At 43.5% G+C, this 22,290-nt stretch overlaps 1 protein-coding gene across 1 annotated transcript in view; it reads left to right on the top strand.

The window, feature by feature from the left end:
* The window catches only part of PPM1L (protein phosphatase, Mg2+/Mn2+ dependent 1L), a 306,997-nt gene that overhangs the window by 181,387 nt on the left and 103,320 nt on the right, over positions 1 to 22,290 (top strand). The window contains exon 2 of the mRNA XM_040428171.1: positions 21,812 to 21,986. Coding sequence (XP_040284105.1) covers positions 21,812 to 21,986 — 175 coding nt within the window. The remainder of the gene's footprint in view (positions 1 to 21,811; positions 21,987 to 22,290) is intronic.

Below are 22,290 nucleotides of genomic sequence, written 5' to 3'. Positions count from 1 at the left end.
TCCCATGGAAGTCACTGAGGTCTGCTCCTGACCATTGGGTCTATGGCCCATGGGGCTGCAGTAAAGCAAATTTTTTTTTATGATCTCTCAATGCTGTTAAGAACAGCTCACGCAAGATGGCCTCCCCCATAAATATATTTAGGAAATAGAATAAAAAAATCTGCAATCAGAAAATTAAAAACTGATTGCTATCTGATTTTAACTGGCAGATTAAAAAAAATTGTGACACATTTACTTTAAATATAGATATTGATATGGAAAATTAATAAGAACATCACCAAAAAGTCTTAAAAAACATATAACGTATAACATAAAAACATTATTTTAACCATAGGTCATTTTCTGATGACACATTCCCTTTAAGTCTTGCAAAGGTACAAATTTTAGGGTACGGCCACGCGCTCGGGTTTCTACATGCATTTTGGAAGCCAAAACCAGGAGCGAATTCAAAAAAGAGGAGACGTCACATCTGTTCTTTATTCTTTCTCTCTTTCCCTGAATTTGGCTTCCAAAACTGAATGCAGAAACCTGACCGTGTGGCCGTACCCTAAACTGATGTCTCACAGAGACCTGTGTTTTGTCATTAAAGAGGACCTTTCACCGATTCTTACCCTATGAACTAAGTATACAGCCATGTGGAGCGGCGCCCGGGGATCTCACTGCACTTACTATTATCCCCAGGCGCCGCTCCGTTCTGCCGCTATGCCCTCCGGTATCTCCGTTCCCTAAGTTATAGTAGGCGGAGATACCAGTCCCTAAGTTATGGTAGGCGGAGTCTGCCCTAGCGCTGGCCAATCGCAGCGCAGAGCTCACAGCCTGTGAGGTTATTTTCTCCCAGGCTGTGAGCTCTGCAATGCGATTGGCCAGCGCTAGGGCAGACTCCGCCTACCATAACTTAGGGAACGGAGATACCGGAGGGCATAGCAGGAGAACGGAGCGGCGCCTGGGGATAATAGTAAGTGCAGTGAGATCCCCGGGCGCCGCTCCACATGGCTGTATACTTAGTTCATAGAGTAAGAATAGGTGAAAGGTCCTCTTTAAAGGGGAAGATACAAAATGAGGTTATGAAATGTCAGGAATTAAGGGTGGCACATCTTACTAAATATAAATTTCGGGACTGAAAATAAACAGGTTTCTCATTCCATAATCATTACAGAGAATTGTCCGATTTTGGCGCAGTGTGACTGAATCACGATAGACACTGCCAATACTGAGCCACGTGTACTGTAGTAATAGCAAAAAAAAACTATAACGAGAATGTGTACTTTGAAGCTTTGACACCTAGTTGCCAAAGCTGTATGTGCCCCAGCAATCTACTTGACTGTTCAGCACGCTGTACGTCACTATTCATACAGTAGATTTCTACCAGTGTGGTAACATCAATGACCAGTTAGCTTGATATCGAAATTGTCACTTTAAACCACTTTGGTTCTTTCCCTGTTGGCCCAGACCCCCAGTCATAAGGGACTGACCAGCAGGAGGGATATAATGGGAACAATTACAATATTGACATTGATTCATGGTGTACTGACCTAATGCGGCAAAGAGCTGCGCCACTACTGGGCCCGGCAGATCCGCATGGAGCTGTTAGTGATTGGAGTCATGGATCGAAAAAGCCATTACTGCAGTAAAACCACATTTAATGACAAGCTTTTTCCCCCATGTTGTGCTAATACTGAGACTCTCTGCTGATTCTGCTCCATGTAAATGTACCCTAAGACTGTATTCACAAGTGCCCTCTTTATCAAGGTTTCAACTGCGATTTTTAAAATAAAAAATGACAGTAAAATATTTATTCTGTCTGTTTAGTAACTATGTCCATTCCACGTACAATGACAATTCTGCAGCTTCTGTTCCTATGATTCTATGTTGTGTCATTCCTCTGTTACTCTTAGTACTCCTTACTCCTTCTCGATGTTTTTGAATGAATTGTCAAATGGTCGGCTACTGATAGCACTGATTGCACAGTGTCAGACTGTGCAGGGACCCCCCCCCCACACACAACTGGTAACACCCAATAGGCAGTTAATACATAGCCGTCTGGAGGAAAGAAGGTTTGTACACAAACATAGAAGAGGATTCTTTACGGTAAGAGCAGTGAGACTATGGAACTCTCTGCCTGAGGAGGTGGTGATGGTGAGTACAATAAAGGAATTCAAGAAGGGCCTGGACTTATTTCTGGAGCGTAATAATATTACAGGTTATAGCTACTAGAGAGGGGTCGTTGATCCAGGGAGTTATTCTTATTGCCTGATTGGAGTCGGGAAGGATTTGTTCCCCTAAAATAAGTAAAAGTGGCTTCTACGTCTAGAGAGCTTTTTCCGTAACTCTGGATCAACTTGCAGATAACAGGCTGAACTGGATGGACAAATGTCTTTTTTCCGCCTTATAAACTATATTACTATGTTAATAATAACACAATATGGGATCATATTAATAGATGCCCCGGAATGGTCATATAATTATTTGCTAAAAAAGATAGAAGAGGTGACAGGTCTATTTAAAAAAATATATACATTAAAAAAATGGCAGAAAAATTCATAAAAGTAGCATTTGCCTATGGGTACAAATAAATACAGTAATGATGTGGCTTGCTTAGACTTTTTCTCCTTTGAAGAGATTTCCAGGATTTTGATGGCCTATCCTCTGAAATGGCCATAAATATAAGCCCTGCAGAGTTCCAACATCCCGTACCCTTGCTGATGAGCTGCCGTCTTGTAACTCTGGCCCCAGAATGTCGCAGCTCTGTCCATTGTGTAGTGGACATAGCTGGGAACGTCAGTGACGCTACCAGCTCTGTTCACTATACTTTGTAAAACTGCAACTAAATAGCTGATCAGCAAAAGTACAGGGTGTCAGGTATTCCGGGGATGGGACATCAATATCAACATCCTGGTCAGCCCCTTCGAGGAAGTCTGTGTATGTGAGGAGTGGGTCCATGTATGCCTCTGCTGCCTGGTCTGATTTACCCGTGGAGAAGCCCTTCTGTGCCAGAAACGATATCCAGAGGTTTCTGCGAGCAGTCCCATGTCTGCTGGATATTTAGCTTTCTTGAACAGAGTTATGGTGATATTAAAATATTGTAATTTAATCAGTCACTGACCTAATAAATCTAAATATAAACCCGAGCGTGGCTTTGGAGTATGCAGGGAACATGCTGTCATTTCTATTTGTCTACAGGAAATCTCTCATTGAGATTAGAAAGTAATCTAAGCGCATTAAAACCTTTCTTCGTTCCGCAAACACACAGAAGGATTATTCTGCGTCTTATCCTATGTATTTTCTATTTCCAAATGAGTTAAAGCCATCAACTCAAACATTTGGGAGGCTTAATACCTTAAAATTGTATTTAAAAGTAACAAAGTTTCCTCTCCATGACAAATGTGACTTTTCAGATAAATGCTTTCTTTCAGAATGAAGGCCATTTATAAGAGTCGTTGAGAGACAGAGGCAGAACAGCTCACCCAGTGTGGCTAGCCTTACAGTATCACTAGACCATTAGATTGGCGCTTGAATAGTGAAATAAACATCCGTGCTGGCATAAACCCTGAACCGGAGCCAAGGGGTACGGTGGGAAGGGAGTTAGATGTTTGAAGTGCATTTTCCTTTAAAGGGGTCTCCAGTAATAATGCCATTTTACAAAGTGCCAGCAGCCTGCCCAACTAAGCTAAACATTTATACCTACCTGTTTCCCACCACTCCAGTCCTCCACGCTACCTCTGGTGTCTCCATCTTCTGGTCCTTAGTCTGTTTTCTTCAGGCCCTGCATGAGCATGGTCACATGACCTGCTGCAGCCAATGACTGCTTCTGCGGTGATGTACTGCTTGTGGACACGTCACCGCTGCAGCCAGTCATTGGCTGCAGTGGAACAAGTGACCATGCCCATGTTGCGGCGGAAGAAAGCAGTGCAGGGACCGGAAGATGGAGATACCTGAGGCAGCTCAGTGGATCAGGTAAATATGAAAGCTTAGTAGGGCGACTGCTGGCCTAAAATGGCATTATTACTGGAGAACCCCTTTAAGCATGTCACTGTTACTTACCATCAGGCTAATTAATCACACTTTCGGGCTCATGCATGTGGCCGTACTTCAGATTCTGTCCGTGGCTCTAAATACTCCTGCATTGAGCTCTAATTCGGACATGTGGATCGAGCTTTAGAAAACAGTATGAGCGTTTATTTTGTGTTTATTTTTTTTTGTACAGAGGGAAATTTTCTGATTAGCTTTTCTTTTGGTAAAGGATATTCATATGGCTCCCGTTGAGTTCAAGCAGTGTGAATCCATCTTCAGTATTCTCTATGTAGCAGGGGGAGCAGTGGATTTTGGAGATCTGTATTGAAGAAATGGAGCTGAAGAGCCTAAAGAATAAATAAATTAATTTTGTTCCTGCAAATGATAGGTTCTCTTTAAAGCGGTTTTACGGTACTTAGATATGCCCTGTCCTCAGGATTATCACTATTAGATTGGTATATCAGACCAGTAATGAGCTGATTCAGACCGTAGGCTATACAGTAGAAGGAGACTCCGTCCACCTGTTATAGTGGTCATGCTGAGCTACTGCAGCTGAGCTTCCATTCAAGTGAATTGAAACTACATATTAAAGGAGTGGCAATATCTGCAATAAAACTCTTATATTCACAGGAGATTGTCTTCCACGTCGCTGTTTAATTGCAGAATTGCTTAAACCAGTCATGTTATATGACATTCAAGCATGAACAATTTAAGGCCCAACCATGGCATTTCAGAGGGTTTCAGGACATTGATTAGACTACTCCTAAACCGTAATTTTGTTTCTTTTGAACAATTTAGATATAGACCTACACCTCCATACTACCACCATGTTTGACTTTTGGTATGATGTCCTTATTGGAGGACATCATTGGAGGAATCAAGAGCATGTTTGATTTAAACCTGGCTGATCCCTTGTTTTTCCAGGAGATAAGTGCCTTATTATGGGGGGTTTCGGAGAACATAGATATCAGGCAATAGCTGTCTTAAGTGCATGGACAGCCTTAAGGTCACCATATACATTTAGTAGGCAGCTATGTCTCACGACTCCCTCACAGTGCCCTCTTACACATACACGTTCAGCTCGGAAGAATGTGTATTTAATAGGGAGATCGGAGAAAGCTCAGGAGAACAAAAGGATCGGGCGAAAATATTAATTTTGCCCAATCCTTCTCTCCCCCAACATTATTTGTCGGGGAGGGCCGGCAGCTCCCCATACACATTAAACTGTTCTCGGAGGGTTTGGCTGACAACAGTAATGTGTATGGGTTCCTTTAAGCTGGCCATGCACATGAGATAACGGTTGGAAGAACTCTTGTTTGGCTGACAGCCCTCTCCCCGATACACATGTATGCTCATCAAAACAAAAGGATCTTCTGATGGGGTAGAATCAGGGTGCCCCCATGCACAATAGATGATCAACCTTTTTTGCCAAACTTCTATTGTGTATGGCGGCTATGGCTACGCTGTCAAAAGCCACTGTGTGTTCCACGGCAGGAGCTCCTGCGTTTTTTCACTTTGAATGCCAGCTAAACAACAGCTTCAAGCATCGTATGTCTGGACAGTACACAAGGAAGGGACATGTCCCTTCAGCCGCTGGCGGAATTTTAGTGGAATTTTGCTTCCAAATTCCAACCGCAAATTCTGCCATGTGAACTGTAGTTTCTGTAGTATATCATGGCTGCTATCAATTATTGACCTTTTTTAATATAAAAATAGACAAAGAAAAGCAGTGTGAGAGCTGTGGGCAGTATCTAGAGAAGAACTTTAAAAAACGGCACAGTATTTAGATTCTGTTCTTTTTGTAAGTGACAGACACAATATGGATCAGGGCCTATAAAACGTCTGCCCTGCCGTAATATAAATCCCCAGACATACTCAACATTCTGAATTTCCTTCTGAATTTTTTTATTGATCTTGGGAAGATCACACATTTGTACAACTCATAAAAGCATATGCAGCACAGACAAGGCTATTGATGTCGAGTCTGAACTGGAGAGCTTTGTGTGGAAATGCTTATAAAATATTCTCTTTACAAATAAGATAAAACATTCTTCTCAGTTGTGTTTTACATAATGACTCATTGAAATAAAAGCTGATTTGTCAAGTGCCATAGACGTGGCATGGTCTCTCATTCAGATTTCTGAAGTGTTGCCTCTTGACCATGGACCATATGAAGATATCATTGAGAGTTTGATAATAGAAAAGCTAGTGGAGTGCCGTGACTCTATCCTTACATTATCTGTTTCCATTGTGTTTTTCTCTGTATATAAATATGAGGGACTCTCAGTTTACAAGTTTATCTAAAGTAGAGATAGATTGGTAAATGGCATTCTGAGACAAGAGTGGGAACGCTGTGTTCTGTGTAGAAATTGTGTTGGTGGATGACTGCTGCTCCTCTCCCAGTAAAAGTAACAAAAAGAGTTGGGTCACTTTCTAAGTACATTGCTTTACTTTTCTAGTACTGATCCTAACTTACAGTTTATTGTAGCCTAGATCTCTACAGCTCTGCAGGCTTCTGAGCTAAAATATCTTAGCACCCCTTGCTGGTTCAGTGTCATCACAGGGTTTGATCTAGGAATTCTACTGTAATCTGATACAAGAATATAGGAAGAATCTGAAGCTGGCCATAGACAGATAATAAAAGTTTAAAAAAAAGTAGAAAATATCTCAAGTCAACCATTTATAAACAGTGTGAAGTTCTCGGTAAACATGTTAAGAGGAATCCAGACACAGTTCCTTCCATTGTTAATATTTTAGTGAGCAATTTCAAGAAGCTAGTCGTGATTTGGTGTAGACCAAGGCAACGCTATCAGAGCAGAAGGCAAATTGAAATTTCTCTTCCATAAGGTCAGGACTTTGATAAAGTGTTGTTCTGTGTTCTGACTAGGGCTTTAATAAATGTTTCTAAGATTTAGAGGAAGGAACAAGTAATGTGTAGATGGTGCGCTAGTAAATAGCACTCTTGTAGAGGTCAGAAAGGTCTAATTGAGCGGTAAAGATACTCATCTCGCATAAACATGACAAAAGCGGCATCCGACCCTATTTTTTTGCATTAGACTGATATCTTTCCTCTTTGTTTTTTGCATTATTGTATTGTATCTTTGGAAAATCCTTTGTGCTGGGTATTAATAAAAGCTAAAAATAAATAAATCTGTGCATAGTTTAAAATACATAAGCATGGGTTGATAAATTCTCGGGCACAAGACCATATTTTGAGTCCGCGTCTGATATGCATTTTTTGCAGATCGCAAGCAGACCCATTCCTTTCTATGACGTCCGTCTTCATCCAGGCGGCTCTTCTTTTAAGAATATATAATTCAGCGTCCACAGAAATCTATGGGCCATACCTCTGTCTACCTCCCAATATCATTGGTACCTCTGTCAAACAGTACTTTGTCTGCTCCCAGTTTCATCAATGTTAAGCAATAAGGGGGAGATTTATCAAGACTCGCGCCTTCTGCACCACATTTACAGTATGATGAGGCGCAGACCTCATCATAAATTAGGCACATCCTCTGGCAGTCTGTGCGCCTAAACAGTAATCTATGACAGCTCAGCGTAAATGAAGATAAATGGTTTAAATTAAGATACATTTTCCTCAGCTGTTGACCATGCCTCTTTCCTGCCCCCTGTTGGAAAAAGTGGCGAGAGCGTGTAAAAAGAGGCAATATCACGAGGAAGGATGAAGTGTTTCATCCAAAACGCGTATTTTTTTATTTTTTTTTAAGCATTGCATGATGATGTTTTTATGCACTTGAAATAAAGATTTGGAGTTTTTGAACACAAGTGCCAGAAGATTTGTCCAGGATTTATTGCATAAAGGGCCATTTTAACACATTGGTGGTGCCATTGCAAAGGTTTATTGCATGCCACCCTCATTATCTGTCAAGATGTGTTCTCTGATAGAAATTGATTAATTTCCCATTTCTTCCACATCCGACACAGACCACCATGACTATTTCTTCCAGTTGTGACTCGTTTCTGTAGTTTGTCACCCAGAAATATTTGCTCCTTGGTTTTCCAGCCCTCTTGCCACTAATTCTCCACATGCTGCAGAAACTGCCTATTCTACTGCTACCCTCAGTAGTGTGCCAATTGCTGCCCCATTACTATATCTGCTGTATTGCACAGTGCCCCCAAATACTGTACTTTACCAATAAATAACAGTGCCACACAGATATTGACCCCCAAATTATACTTCAACCGAAAAAATAACCCAATCATAAACTCAATTGTAAGAAATAACAATATATTTATTGAATAGAAAAATATATTACAATCTCCAATATTACAAAACCACAATTGGTGCAATATGTGTGACACTGTACCTAAAATCACCAAATATTCAAACACACACATATAATGTATAATGAAAATTTATTGATGCAATTTAATACAAACCTCAATGAATGACATTATAAAACGTTTAGCAGCAATACATGAGATGTCATGACAAAGATACTCTCCCCAAAATTATGGTCACATTTTAACTATAACTCACACAAGTATAGACAAAAGTCAATGTATAGTGACCACTATAATCGGTAGTGTACCACACTTACATACTCCACCCTGATCCTGCACAAGGCATTAGGACACACATTCAGAAAACAGCCCAAATATTTAAGACCAAAAAATTACCATAATACACCCCACTTGGGCACCAGGCTACTGCTACATATGTGATAAAATGACATGAAAATAACACCAGATCATTATGAGGAGTTTCCTATACAGACCGAGAACTTGGATAGACCACCAAACCCAAACGCGCGTTTCGCTGACGCTTCCTCCTGGGGGCGTGCCCAACCATCCTCTCCACCTCCTATTTATACCCCATCACATGAGTCTAAATTTACTACACCTGCAGGTAATCCGTCACATCTGAGACAACCGCAGATGAGGCAATGCTTCCTCATCCTGTCTACACACGTCGTTCTGCCGGGTCTCGCGTTGAAGGGCTCCCACGTGATCCAGCTGGTCACATGATCCGCCCCGTCATGGTTCGCGGCGGTATCTAAAAGATTGCGATATTTTAACTGTGTGTATCGGTCACGTGACCACTCGGTCACATGAGGTGCGCTAGCCATGGCCTAAAACTGTCACCTGAACAAACCCAGGGCGCCATCTAGGAAACCTGCCCTCAATCTGATTCCAATGAGGGATCCAAGTAAAATTAACCACCTAATGACTTGGGCTCGACATAATAGAAAAATATCTATTCGTTCATGATCATACTAATCCCATCTCATATTACACATTTAAAATACGGGGAAATGTTTTATAAATAATCCCATCAGTTTACTATATAAGAGCATGAAACATAGCAATTGGTTTATATACTTCAGTGAGCATGATTGATAGTGTCATTACAAATAAATATGCATAATTATTATAGTGAGAATAACTCCAATTAAAAACTACTTAACAATGGATGCTTAGCATGATTATCTTATAACTAAATAATGTGATTATTATAAATATTTAAAAAAAGGAAAAAGGGAAAGGATTACATTAAGTGAACGTGATAATCAAAAATACAAAAAGCAAGACACCGTGAAAACACACAAAATTGCTCAGTGCGAGTGCAAATTGCAAAAAGTGATATATCAGAACTAGATTGCATAAAAATAAATAAGAACAACCAATGGGATAGTCATGCCCCATGTCAGTTTTTTATAAGGGCCGTGGCCCCAGTGTTCACACGAGTCCAGATTATTCTCATTGATTACTGGCACACATCCGATTTTTTTCAAGGAGAGAACGGGAGAGAAACTTCAGTGTCAGAATGCCTATGAGCCATAGTCATAATCCAAAGCCAGGGGCACCCGGAGGCAGACTAGAGATGGGTATCTGAAACACACCAAGATGGTTAGATAGAGGCTCACAACCTTTTAGTAACTGTTAAAAAATAATATATAAACATAAACAATACTACTGTTAAAACATAATACTCACAGGTTCCAACCCAGGTCAGAGGATCACCTCAAAATATACACATGCACAGTTGGATGCCTAAAGGATTGGGGCAAAGCTATTGCCCTCGTTGAGGCCAAACGGTGTGACTGTATTGAGGGTGAAAATCCACTTCGTCTCCTTTTGACCAAGTATCCTTTTCCAGTTTCCTCCTCTGGGAGGGACAAGGACTCGATCTATCCCCCTGAAGCGCAGGAGGGATCCCTCGGAGCCATGTCTCTCCCTGAAGGGTCTCGCCAAAGTTTGCAGTTGTGTAAGATCCTCAGCATCCCTTGCTGCCTCAATGGACAGGACATGCTCCATAATCCACCTCCTTAGTTGTCTCGATGTCATACCGATATATATCTGGTTACATGGGCATTCCGCCCAATATATTACGCCAACCGTGGTACATGTAATTAGAAAAATATATTAAAAGCACTGGCTGTACCAGCCCCACAAATACACATCACACAAAGGACATTTAAAAACACAGCACCTATAATAAGTGGTGGAGAGATGCAGCAGGAAAGTGGACAAAGCTATGATAAGCACCACATTACAGCTAATATATGTACTTAATCTCACAAAAACAGTCTTATGCTTAAAAAATTTATATATAAATGATATATACTGACCGGAATTGTCCATATGTAGTTCCTGCCGCAGTCTCTTGACCTCACCCTCCAACAAGTGTTTTGCATATCTTTCTCACGGAATTATACTGCAGGCACAAAGGACCCCAAAAATAATAACAAATATACACTCACCTAAAGAATTATTAGGAACACCATACTAATACGGTGTTGGACCCCCTTTTGCCTTCAGAACTGCCTTAATTCTACGTGGCATTGATTCAACAAGGTGCTGATAGCATTCTTTAGAAATGTTGGCCCATATTGATAGGATAGCATCTTGCAGTTGATGGTGATTTGAGGGATGCACATCCAGGGCACGAAGCTCCCGTTCCACCACATCCCAAAGATGCTCTATTGGGTTGAGATCTGGTGACTGTGGGGGCCATTTTAGTACAGTGAACTCATTGTCATGTTCAAGAAACCAATTTTGAAATGATTCGAGCTTTGTGACATGGTGCTTTATCCTGCTGGAAGTAGCCATCAGAGGATGGATACATGTTCTCATTCTGTTTACGCCAAATTCGGACTCTACCATTTGAATGTCTCAACAGAAATTCGAGACTCATCAGACCAGGCAACATTTTTCCAGTCTTCAACAGTCCAATTTTGGTGAGCTCGTGCAAATTGTAGCCTCTTTTTCCTATTTGTAGTGGAGATGAGTGGTACCCGGTGGGGTCTTCTGCTGTTGTAGCCCATCCGTCTCAAGGTTGTGCGTGTTGTGGCTTCACAAATGCTTTGCTGCATACCTCGGTTGTAACGAGTGGTTATTTCAGTCAACGTTGCTCTTCTATCAGCTTGAATCAGTCGGCCCATTCTTCTCTGACCTCTAGCATCCACAAGGCATTTTCGCCCACAGGACTGCCGCATACTGGATGTTTTTCCCTTTTCACACCATTCTTTGTAAACCCTAGAAATGGTTGTGCGTGAAAATCCCAGTAACTGAGCAGATTGTGAAATACTCAGACCGGCCCGTCTGGCACCAACAACCATGCCACGCTCAAAATTGCTTAAATCACCTTTCATTTCCCATTCTGACATTCAGTTTGGAGTTCAGGAGATTGTCTTGACCAGGACCACCCCCCTAAATGCATTGAAGGAACTGCCATGTGATTGGTTGACTAGATAATTGCATTAATGAGAAATAGAACAGGTGTTCCTAATAATTCTTTAGGTGAGTGTATAATGCCTTTGACAATGGTTATGCCCCAAATTGTGTGCCAGACAGAATTAGTGCCCCGTACAGTAATAGTGTGTAAATGGTGACCCACTTGGTAGTGGTGCCAGTAAGAATGCCCTCCTTTGATAACTCTGTGCCTCCCATTGTCCCTAGTGTGAACTATAGTAATGGATATTTTCTTCAGCAGAGAGAATCTGCATTGGGGGTATGGCTCCTAGGTATAGGATATGCGCTATTCACAGCTCAGTCCGTAGGTGGTGAACCAAGCAAAGCCTGGCAGTTTGCAGTCTGCAGTGCTCTTCCTCTGCAGCGAGACCCCTCTGAGCTGGCAATCTCAAAGATCATCTGGGGAACCCTCTCTGATACCTGGAATCTATGACAGAGGAGAATCCTTCCTTCTACCTTGTGCCCCGGTCGACTATGGACTCAGGAGCCGGCTTCTCTGTGCAGCCTGGTTCTTTGCCTGCTTGGCTTCATGACCTTCATCTCCTTCAATCTCTGCCTCTCTTGCCACAATCCATGTCTTCTCATCTACGCTCTGTCCACTATTCTCCTCTTCTCTCCTGTCTGGTCTCCTTCTTTTTCCACCATCCAGTTCTGGGAGCATTGGTGCCCTCTCCCATCACTGTTCTCCAATCGCCCGCTGTTCTCTCCAGTGCCAACAGCGAGAGGTGGTCAACTGGCCAGTGACAAGACTTTTCTCCCCATTGCCGCAGACAAGACTGCTGCTTACCCTTTTTAGCTGTGTCAGCATCCGGAGGATGCAAACACAGCTGATAACAGCGCTACTACTAGGGGGCTCAGTTGGCGGCCCACACTGTCTGTACAGACAGCCCAGTAAGGATTTCTATGCTTACAATGACAATAGGGGACATTTAGACCTTCAAATATATCTTATTCCATTAAAAAACAGATGTTATCTCCTGAATCTTTCTACTTCATTTTAATTTAAAATAAACAAATTGCTTTGAAGATCATTGTGTGCAGGTATGGATGAGTGATGGGAATGATCTGCCCTATTTCTTCATTCCTGACATATTTATACAAGCTCAGTGTTTGTGTGCAGATATTAATACAAGTACATTGTTCAGCCTCTCTAGAGCTAGTCCAAATACAGACCCAAATTGGAATTATAGCAAGGAAATTGATGTAAAGAGGGAGAAGTATAAATTACTAAGTAAGAAATTAGATTGTCACCTTAGGATGTCCTGGGCCCAGACATAGACTATTGACTTTTTTTTCTACTGCCTGCACCAGGCTTTGCCAAAGGCGCCAAAGTCCTTTCCACTATGAATGGCTAAATAGATCACTACATCATCAGAGCACTACTTACATCCTCTTAAGAGATTATACATAGCATTTCCTTAGCATACTTATAGGGGTAGCTAATGCCATAAAGAGATTTGACAGATCGGAGGAGATAATGCAGCCAGTGCACCACGGGTCATTAAGTTTGCTGGAGGAGCCACTGATGGATCCCAAGTGGACAGACGTAGCATGTTTTATTCAATGCAACATAGGATGAGACCAGTTATGAACTGTATGTTGGAATAAACTAGAATTGAAACAGTAAAACCTATGTTTGATTACTCTGGAGGCACAAAACACTGTTCCGAGTATGTATGTCAGCTAAACATCCCATGTCTAAACTTACTTTTCATGGAGTTGATTTCTATTGAAACTGAATTAGGATATGTTAATGGATATGTCCTCTCTTACTGATGTCTTTACTGAACCGCATAGCTCCAAACAGTTTTTTTTTTTTTTCAACTTCTAACCTTTAGGAGATTAATTAGAGTGAAGGCTCTGATTGGCCTCAAAGGGGTTGTCTGAGTTATGAAAAAAAAATATATAACACTAAAAATCTGATGGGCAGCAATATATAACTAAGCTAAGCAAGTTTTATGCAAAAAAAATATATATATTTCCTTATTTCCCTGGTTCTTTTCTGGCCCTTTGTTTACATGCAATAAAAACAATCTCTGCCCCTCCCCTTGCACTGCTAAGTGGATACAAGAGCTGCCCTGAGTGACATGTCTGACTGCTGGGAGACTCAGCAGCTTGTTGTATGTGTAGGACTACAAGTCCCAGCTGTATAATGACACTGCTAAGGGAGTGAATACAAGAGCTGCCCTGAGTGACATGTCTGCCTGCTGGGAGACTCTGCAGCATGTTGTATGTGTAGGACTACAAGTCCAAGCTGTATAATGACACTGCTAAGGGAGTGGATACAAGAGCTGCCCTGAGTGCTGGGAGAATCAACAGCAACTTGTAAGTGTAGAACTACAAGTCTCACTTATATAATGACACTGCTAATATACACCAGATCTTCCCCCTACCTTCTTGTGCAATGCTCTCTCTAGTCTGTCAGATCCTGTGCCCAGAATTGTCACTACTGCAGCTAGCCAGTATGTGCAGCTGAAGGGGTTAAGAATCTTAGGAGAGAGAGAGCAGACGGCAGTGAAGGGGGGGGGGGGGGGGGGCGTGGCCAGCACAGTGACGTCTGGTTTACAGGCTTGTAAACGACCTTTATCAGAGCAGGGAGAGAAGCTGACACCACAGGTCATGTGACCCTTAGTGAAATCTGAGAAACCAGCCACTGGAGATAAAGTGAGTTAATTGGAAAGCTGTTATATTTGCCCAGTAAAGAACATAGAAAGAACAAAAAAATAACTCGGACAACCCCTTTAAAGCGTGCCTGAGTTTCAAAAAAAGTTTACATAATTACTGTGCTTTTTTGAACAATCATAACTGATAATATTCTCCAATATATTTATTAATGATCTTGTAGAAGGCTTGCATAGTAAAATATAAATTTTCACAGATGACACTAAATTATGTAAAGTTTTCAACACAAAAGAGAACAGTATACTGCTACAAATGGATCTGGATAAATTGGAGGCTTGGGCAGATAAGTGGCAGATGAGGTTTAACACTGACAAATGTAAGGTTATGCACATGGGAAGGAATAATGCAAGTCACCAGTACATACTAAATGGTGAAACACTGAGTTAGGCCCCTTTCACACGAGTGAGTTTTCCGCGCGGGTGCAATGCGTGAGGTGAACCCATTCATTTCTATGGGGCTGTGCACATGAGCGTTGATTTTCACGCATCACTTGTGCATTGCGTGAAAATCGCAGCATGCTCTATATTGTGTGTTTTCCACGCAACGCAGGCCCCATAGAAGTGAATGGGGCTGCGTGAAAATCGCAAGCATCCGCAAGCAAGTGCGGATGCGGTGCGATTTTCACGCATGGTTGCTAAGATGAAAGTCTATTCACTGTATTATTTTCCCTTATAACATGGTTATAAGGGAAAATAATAGCATTCTTTAATACAGAATGCTTAGTAGGTCAATTGAGGGTTAAAAATCTATAATTAACTCACCTCCTCCTCTTGATCGTGTAGTTGCCGATCTCTTCTTATTTCTTTAATCATGAGCTGCCGGCTAAAGGACCTGTGGTGACATCACATCACATGGTCCAATCACATGGTCCATCACCGTGGTGATGGACCATGTGATTGGACCATGTGCTGAGCTCAGTGACGTCACCACAGGTCCTTTGACAGGTCCTGAAGAAAGAACAGGAGACCGGCAGCTACCCGATCAATTGGAGGAGGTGAGTTAATTTTTATTTATTTTTTTAACCCTCAATTGACCTTCTACTAAGCATTCTGTATTAAAGAATGCTATTATTTTCCCTTATAACCATGTTATAAAGGAAAATAATTACATCTACACAACACCAAACCCAAACCTGAACTTCAGTGAAGAAGTTCGGGTCTGGGTACCACATTCAGTTTTTTATCACGCGCGTGCAAAATGCATTGCACCCGCGCGATAAAAACTGAACAACGGAACGCAATCACAGTCAAAACTTAACCTAATCCGGACACGCTCGTCTGCAAGGGGCCTAACACTGACATTGAAAAGGACATAGGAATTTTAGTGGACAGCAAATTAAGCTGTAGAAACCAGTTTCAGGCAGCTGCTGCCAAGGCCAGTAAGAAAATGGGTTGCATCAAAAGGGGCATAGTCCTACCACTTTACACATCACTAGTCAGACCACACATGGAGTACTGTGTACAGTTCTGGGCTCCTGTAAACAAGGCAGACATAACAGAGCTGGAGAGGGTTCAGAGGAGGGCAACTAAAGTAATAACTGGAATGGGTGGACTACAGGTCCCAGAAAGATTATCAAAATTAGGGATATTCAGTTTGCAAAAAAGACGACTGAGGGGAGATCTAATAACTATGTATACATATATGAGGGGTCAGTACAGAGATCTCTTCCATCTTCTATTTATCCCCAGGAATGTGACTTTTTTTCAACCATATTATTCCCTGTTTCAGTTGCACAGCTAGGTACATTTCATTCAGAAGCAGGGGCATCTCTTCTGCCAGTACTGTACTGCTATGACGTCCTTTCCCTTACTTCCCACTGTGTTTGTTTTTAGCTTGGAGCTCACAAAACAGATAAGGAGGGATAAATCACACTTACAGAAAGCCAGAATGCTCCTGTGATGTTCAGAAGCAGTGTAGAAGCAATTGTTTTATCAGGCTCATAATCTCAGCTAGCTTTGACACCCCCCCCCCTTCCCACTTCCTCTCAGCCATCTTCTGTTACCAGGAAGGATCTTGCTTGACAGCCAGCAGTAAACTGCAACTTAGGTGGAAGTGAACCTCCTAGTAGCTATGATTTTTTAGGTAGATGGAGGCATATATTTTAAATTAAGTGAAAGTTACACCATTCTCTATTAAATTAAATGCAATTGCGCGAAAGTACAGTGACTATTTAAAGGGTTTCTGTCACCCCATTAAACCGTTTTTTTTTTTTTCTTTACTAATATTCCCTATAGTGCGATCTCATGATACATAAGCAAATTAATCATTTTGGTTCAGTAGAATTTGCTAAAAATCGATTTTTAAAATATGCTAATTACCTTGCTACCAGCAAGTAGGGCGGCTACTTGCTGGTAGCAGCCGCATCCTCCGATGGTAATGACGCCCCCTCGGCATGCTGATTGACAGGGCCAGGGAAGGGAATCGTTCTCTGCTGGCGCTGTTAGAATTTGAAATCTCGCGCCTGCGCCGTACCTGTCTTCAATCGGCGCAGGCGCACTGAGAGGCAGCCGCTCTCTCGACCGCTCCATCCTCAATGCGCCTGCGTCGATGACGTCATCAAGTACACCCGGAAGAGATTTATTATTAATAATCGTTGGTAGTATAGTGTTAATAACTGTCATTTTTATAAAATTATTTATTCCCATTTCGTTGGTGGTTTTTGTGGCAGCATGCTTATTATGTACATACTTACCTGATTCGAGCATCCAGCGACGTCACCAGACTCTCCGCCTCCTTCCAGCAATGCCGGCGTCTTCTCTTCCGGGTGTACTTGATGACGTCATCGACTAGGGTTGGACGATATCAAAAATATTCAGACGATAACGATATTAAAGAATTTATCGCGATAACGATATATATCGCGATAAATACCCGTTTTAAAGAAAAAAACACAAGGAGACGTTATACTGTATGGGGGGCCACAAGGAGAAATTATACTGTATGGGGGCAGCCACAAGGAGACGTTATACTGTATGGGGGCAGCCACAAGGAGACGTTATACTGTATGGGGGCCACAAGGAGACGTTACACTGTATGGGGGCAGCCTCAAGGAGACGTTACACTGTATGGGGGCAGCCTCAAGGAGACATTATACTGTATGGGGGCAGCCACAAGGAGACATTACACTGTATGGGGGCAGCCACAAGGAGACGTTATACTGTATGGGGGCAGCCTCAGGGAGACGTTACACTGTATGGGGGCAGCCTCAAGGAGACGTTATACTGTATGGGGGGCCACAAGGATACGTTACACTGTATGGGGGCCACAAGGAGACGTTACACTGTATGGGGGCAGCCTCAAGGAGACGTTATACTGTATGGGGGGCCACAAGGATACGTTACACTGTATAGGGGCCACAAGGAGACGTTACACTGTATGGGGGCAGCCTTAAGGAGACGTTACACTGTATGGGGGCCACAAGGAGACGTTATACTGTATGGGGGCAGCCACAAGGAGACATTATACTGTATAGGGGCTGCCACAAGGAGACATTATACTGTATAGGGGCTGCCACAAGGAGACGTTATACTGTATGGGGGCAGCCACAAGGAGACGTTATACTGTATGGGGGCAGCCACAAGGAGACGTTATACTGTATGGGGGCAGCCACAAGGAGACGTTACACTGTATGGGGGCAGCCACAAGGAGACGTTACACTGTATGGGGGCAGCCACAAGAAGACGTTACACTGTATGGGGGCAGCCTCAAGGAGACGTTACACTGTATGGGGGCAGCCTCAAGGAGACGTTATACTGTATGGGGGGCCACAAGGAGACGTTACACTGTATGGGGGCCACAAGGAGACGTTACACTGTATGGGGGCAGCCTCAAGGAGACGTTATACTGTATGGGGGGCCACAAGGATACGTTACACTGTATAGGGGCCACAAGGAGACGTTACACTGTATGGGGGCAGCCTCAAGGAGACAATATACTGTATGGGGGCAGCCACAAGGAGACGTTATACTGTATAGGGGCTGCCACAAGGAGACATACTGTATAGGGGCTGCCACAAGGAGACGTTATACTGTATGGGGGCAGCCACAAGGAGACGTTATACTGTATGGGGGCAGCCACAAGGAGACGTTATACTGTATGGGGGCAGCCACAAGGAGACATTATACTGTATAGGGGCTGCCACAAGGAGACGTTATACTGTATAGGGGCTGCCACAAGGAGACGTTATACTGTATGGGGGCAGCCACAAGGAGACGTTATACTGTATGGGGGCAGCCACAAGGAGACGTTATACTGTATGGGGGCAGCCACAAGGAGACGTTATACTGTATGGGGGCAGCCACAAGGAGACGTTATACTGTATGGGGGCAGCCACAAGGAGACGTTATACTGTATGGGGGCAGCCACAAGGATACGTTACACTGTATGGGGGCCACAAGGAGACGTTACACTGTATGGGGGCTGCCACAAGGAGACGTTATACTGTATGGGGGCAGCCACAAGGAGACGTTATACTGTATGGGGGCAGCCACAAGGAGACGTTATACTGTATGGGGGCAGCCACAAGGAGATGTTATACTGTATGGGGGGCAGCCACAAGGAGACTTTATACTGTATGGGGGCAGCCACAAGGAGACTTTATACTGTATGGGGGCAGCTACAAGGAGACTTTATACTGTATAGGGGCAGCCACAAGGAGACGTTACACTGTATGGGGGCCACAAGGAGACGTTACACTGTATGGGGGCCACAAGGAGACGTTACACTGTATGGGGGCAGCCTCAAGGAGACGTTACACTGTATGGGGGCAGCCTCAAGGAGACGTTATACTGTATGGGGGGCCACAAGGATACGTTACACTGTATAGGGGCCACAAGGAGACGTTACACTGTATGGGGGCAGCCTCAAGGAGACGTTATACTGTATGGGGGCCACAAGGAGACGTTATACTGTATGGGGGCAGTCACAAGGAGACGTTATACTGTATAGGGGCTGCCACAAGAAGACATTATACTGTATAGGGGCTGCCACAAGGAGACGTTATACTGTATGGGGGCAGCCACAAGGAGACGTTATACTGTATGGGGGCAGCCACAAGGAGACGTTATACTGTATGGGGGGCCACAAGGAGACGTTATACTGTATGGGGGGCCACAAGGAGACGTTATACTGTAGGGGGGGCCACAAGGATACGTTATTCTGTATGGGGGCCACAAGGAGCGCAGCCGCAAGGAGACATTACATACAGTATGGGGGCAGCTGCGCCTGCAGCAGCCACAAAAGGAGACATTACTTAGTTAGAGTATGGGGCTGGGGGGCAGCAGCTGCCCCCCCCCCATGTCTTATGGCCACTTGTGTGACTGTGACTTGTCACCTGCCTGCCATACTGCCACCACCATAATTCTTTCTTGTTGGTCATGCTCATCATGTCATGGGGGAGTGGGGAGGTACTGGAGGGACTCATGATGGCTCACTGCGGAGCATGCAGCCACTGGCAGGCATGAAGGACTGAGTGGGCTGTGGGCCAAGACATATAACTGGGGTAATAGGCAGAGTGGACTGGAGTGACATGACAAACCTTTTACCACTCGCAGCTGTAGTCTGTATGTACTGCGCTGCTCTAGTCTCAGCCTGGGGGCGTCACCTGATTCTGATGTTAGACGTCGGTCGGGGGGCGGAGACAGTCACAGCACATTCAGAGCAAGCAGGAGGAGCCGCTGGTAGATATAGATAATGATGGGGGAGGGCAGCGGCGCCGCGGACTCAGTTTTTAAAGCTGTGACGTCACGAAATATACCGCGGTATTAGGAAACGGCGATATCACCATATCGCCGTTTTTTTAATATCGCGGTATATCGAAAAACCGGTATATCGCCCAACCCTATCATCGACGCAGGCGCATTGAGGATGGAGCGGTCGAGCGAGCGGCCGCCTCTCAGTGCGCCTGCGCCGATTGAAGACAGGTACGGCGCAGGCGCGAGATTTCAAATTCTAACAGCGCCAGCAGAGAACGATTCCCTTCCCTGGCCCTGTCAATCAGCATGCCGAGGGGGCGTCATTACCATCGGAGGATGCGGCTGCTACCAGCAAGTAGCCGCCCTACTTGCTGGTAGCAAGGTAATTAGCATATTTTAAAAATCGATTTTTAGCAAATTCTACTGAACCAAAATGATTAATTTGCTTATGTATCATGAGATCGCACTATAGGGATTATTAGTAAAGAAAAAAAAAAAAAACGGTTTAATGGGGTGACAGAAACCCTTTAAGGCTAGTTTCACACTAGCGGCAAGGAACTCCGGCAGGCTGTTCCGGCGGGTGAACAGCCTGTTGGATCCGTGCTGCCGCTAGTGCACGCTTGGCCCTGGACTACCGCTCTGGCCCCATTGACTATAATGGGGCGGGCCGGAGTTCCGGCGGCAGCACGGCAAACATGCCAAGAGGCGGCCAGAACTCCAGCCTGCCCCCATTATAGTCAATGGGGCCGGAGCGGTGGTCTGGGGGCACGCGCGCACTAGCGGCAGCACGGATCCGACAGGCTGTTCACCCGCCGGAACAGCCTGCTGGAGTTCCTTGCCGCTAGTGTGAAAGTACCCTAAACTGGTCATGCACATTAGAGTAGCATCAACTGCACCTTCCAATTTTGACGGGACTGGCTGACCATCTAATATGTAGGGTGACTTACTGACTCTGGGGACATAAAGGTTGGACTTAAGAGTAGCTAATCTATTTGTTTTTGTGGAGATAAGTGATTTACTGCTTTCTCCCCATTCCAAACACATGCACACTTGGCAGAAATGAGCCTACAAGTGAATGATGATCTTGCCTCTGTACAAAGAGAAGCATAAAGTTAAGTATCTGACCGAGTGATGGCTAAGGTGAGATAAGGGCGCTATGAAAGATTATATGCAGCTATCAGCTCCCTACAATACAGTGCCATCTGTTTTCCAGGTGCATAGTCAAGTAAAGCATCTAATGATGTCCTGTGAGTTTATGATCTCACATATTTTTTGATATTTTGATTTAAAAATGTCTTTTAACAATCATCCATTTAGCAGTCACCAGAGAATTGGGATATGCCTGGTGATATGTGTGTACTGCAATTATGAATATATAAATTCGTAATGTCTGTCACAAGACACCATAGACTGTATAATAGTGGAGGGAGGTTTTAAAAACAATTATTTCTGGATCAGAAGGTTGTTCATGTGCAGCATAGCTGCATCCTCAAAGGACATAGTATGTTTAATACACTTTGCATTGTGCATCATAATAAAGTGATGATTCCCTAGTTTCTTGATAAAAACTTTGTTATTTACCCAGAGTGATAAGATTTTGGTGTTCTTCTTGCTAGAGGCTTTTTTGAAAATGTTTTGAAAAACACATTTGGAAAAGCTAAAGAGTTCTCGGATTAGACAAATGATTGCTTTGTTTATTTGTTGTGCAGTCAGCAGCGGAATATGTGAAAACTCATCTGCCCGAGGTGCTAAAGCAACATCTGCAGGACTTTGAAAGGGATAAAGAGAACAGCGTACTTTCCTACCAGACAATTTTGGAGCAGCAAATTCTAGCAATCGACCGTGAACTGCTGGAGAAGCTTTCAGGGTCCTACGATGAAGCAGGTATGTGCTATTCTTCCTGAACTATTTCCACTGGTCTCTAAACCGTCTAATCAATCTTATAGGTACATTTTTGGACCAATACATTAGGTGAGGGTCAATGACAGTCACATAATGGAAGAACTATTTTACATAATAAAGTATGCAGATGTGTCCACCCGTACATTAGCTCTAATGTGGTTAAAATTCAAATTTCTCATTAAACAAGTTCAATACAATGTCATAACATGCTAGAAAAACCCTTGACAGCCAGCAACGTGCTACACAACCACTGGGTGGCCACACATATAGGATAGGCATCTTGTGA

This window comes from Bufo bufo, chromosome 4 (assembly GCF_905171765.1).
Source record: "Bufo bufo chromosome 4, aBufBuf1.1, whole genome shotgun sequence".
Taxonomy (NCBI): Eukaryota; Metazoa; Chordata; class Amphibia; order Anura; family Bufonidae; genus Bufo; species Bufo bufo.
This window is presented reverse-complemented; position numbering and strand designations above follow the sequence as displayed.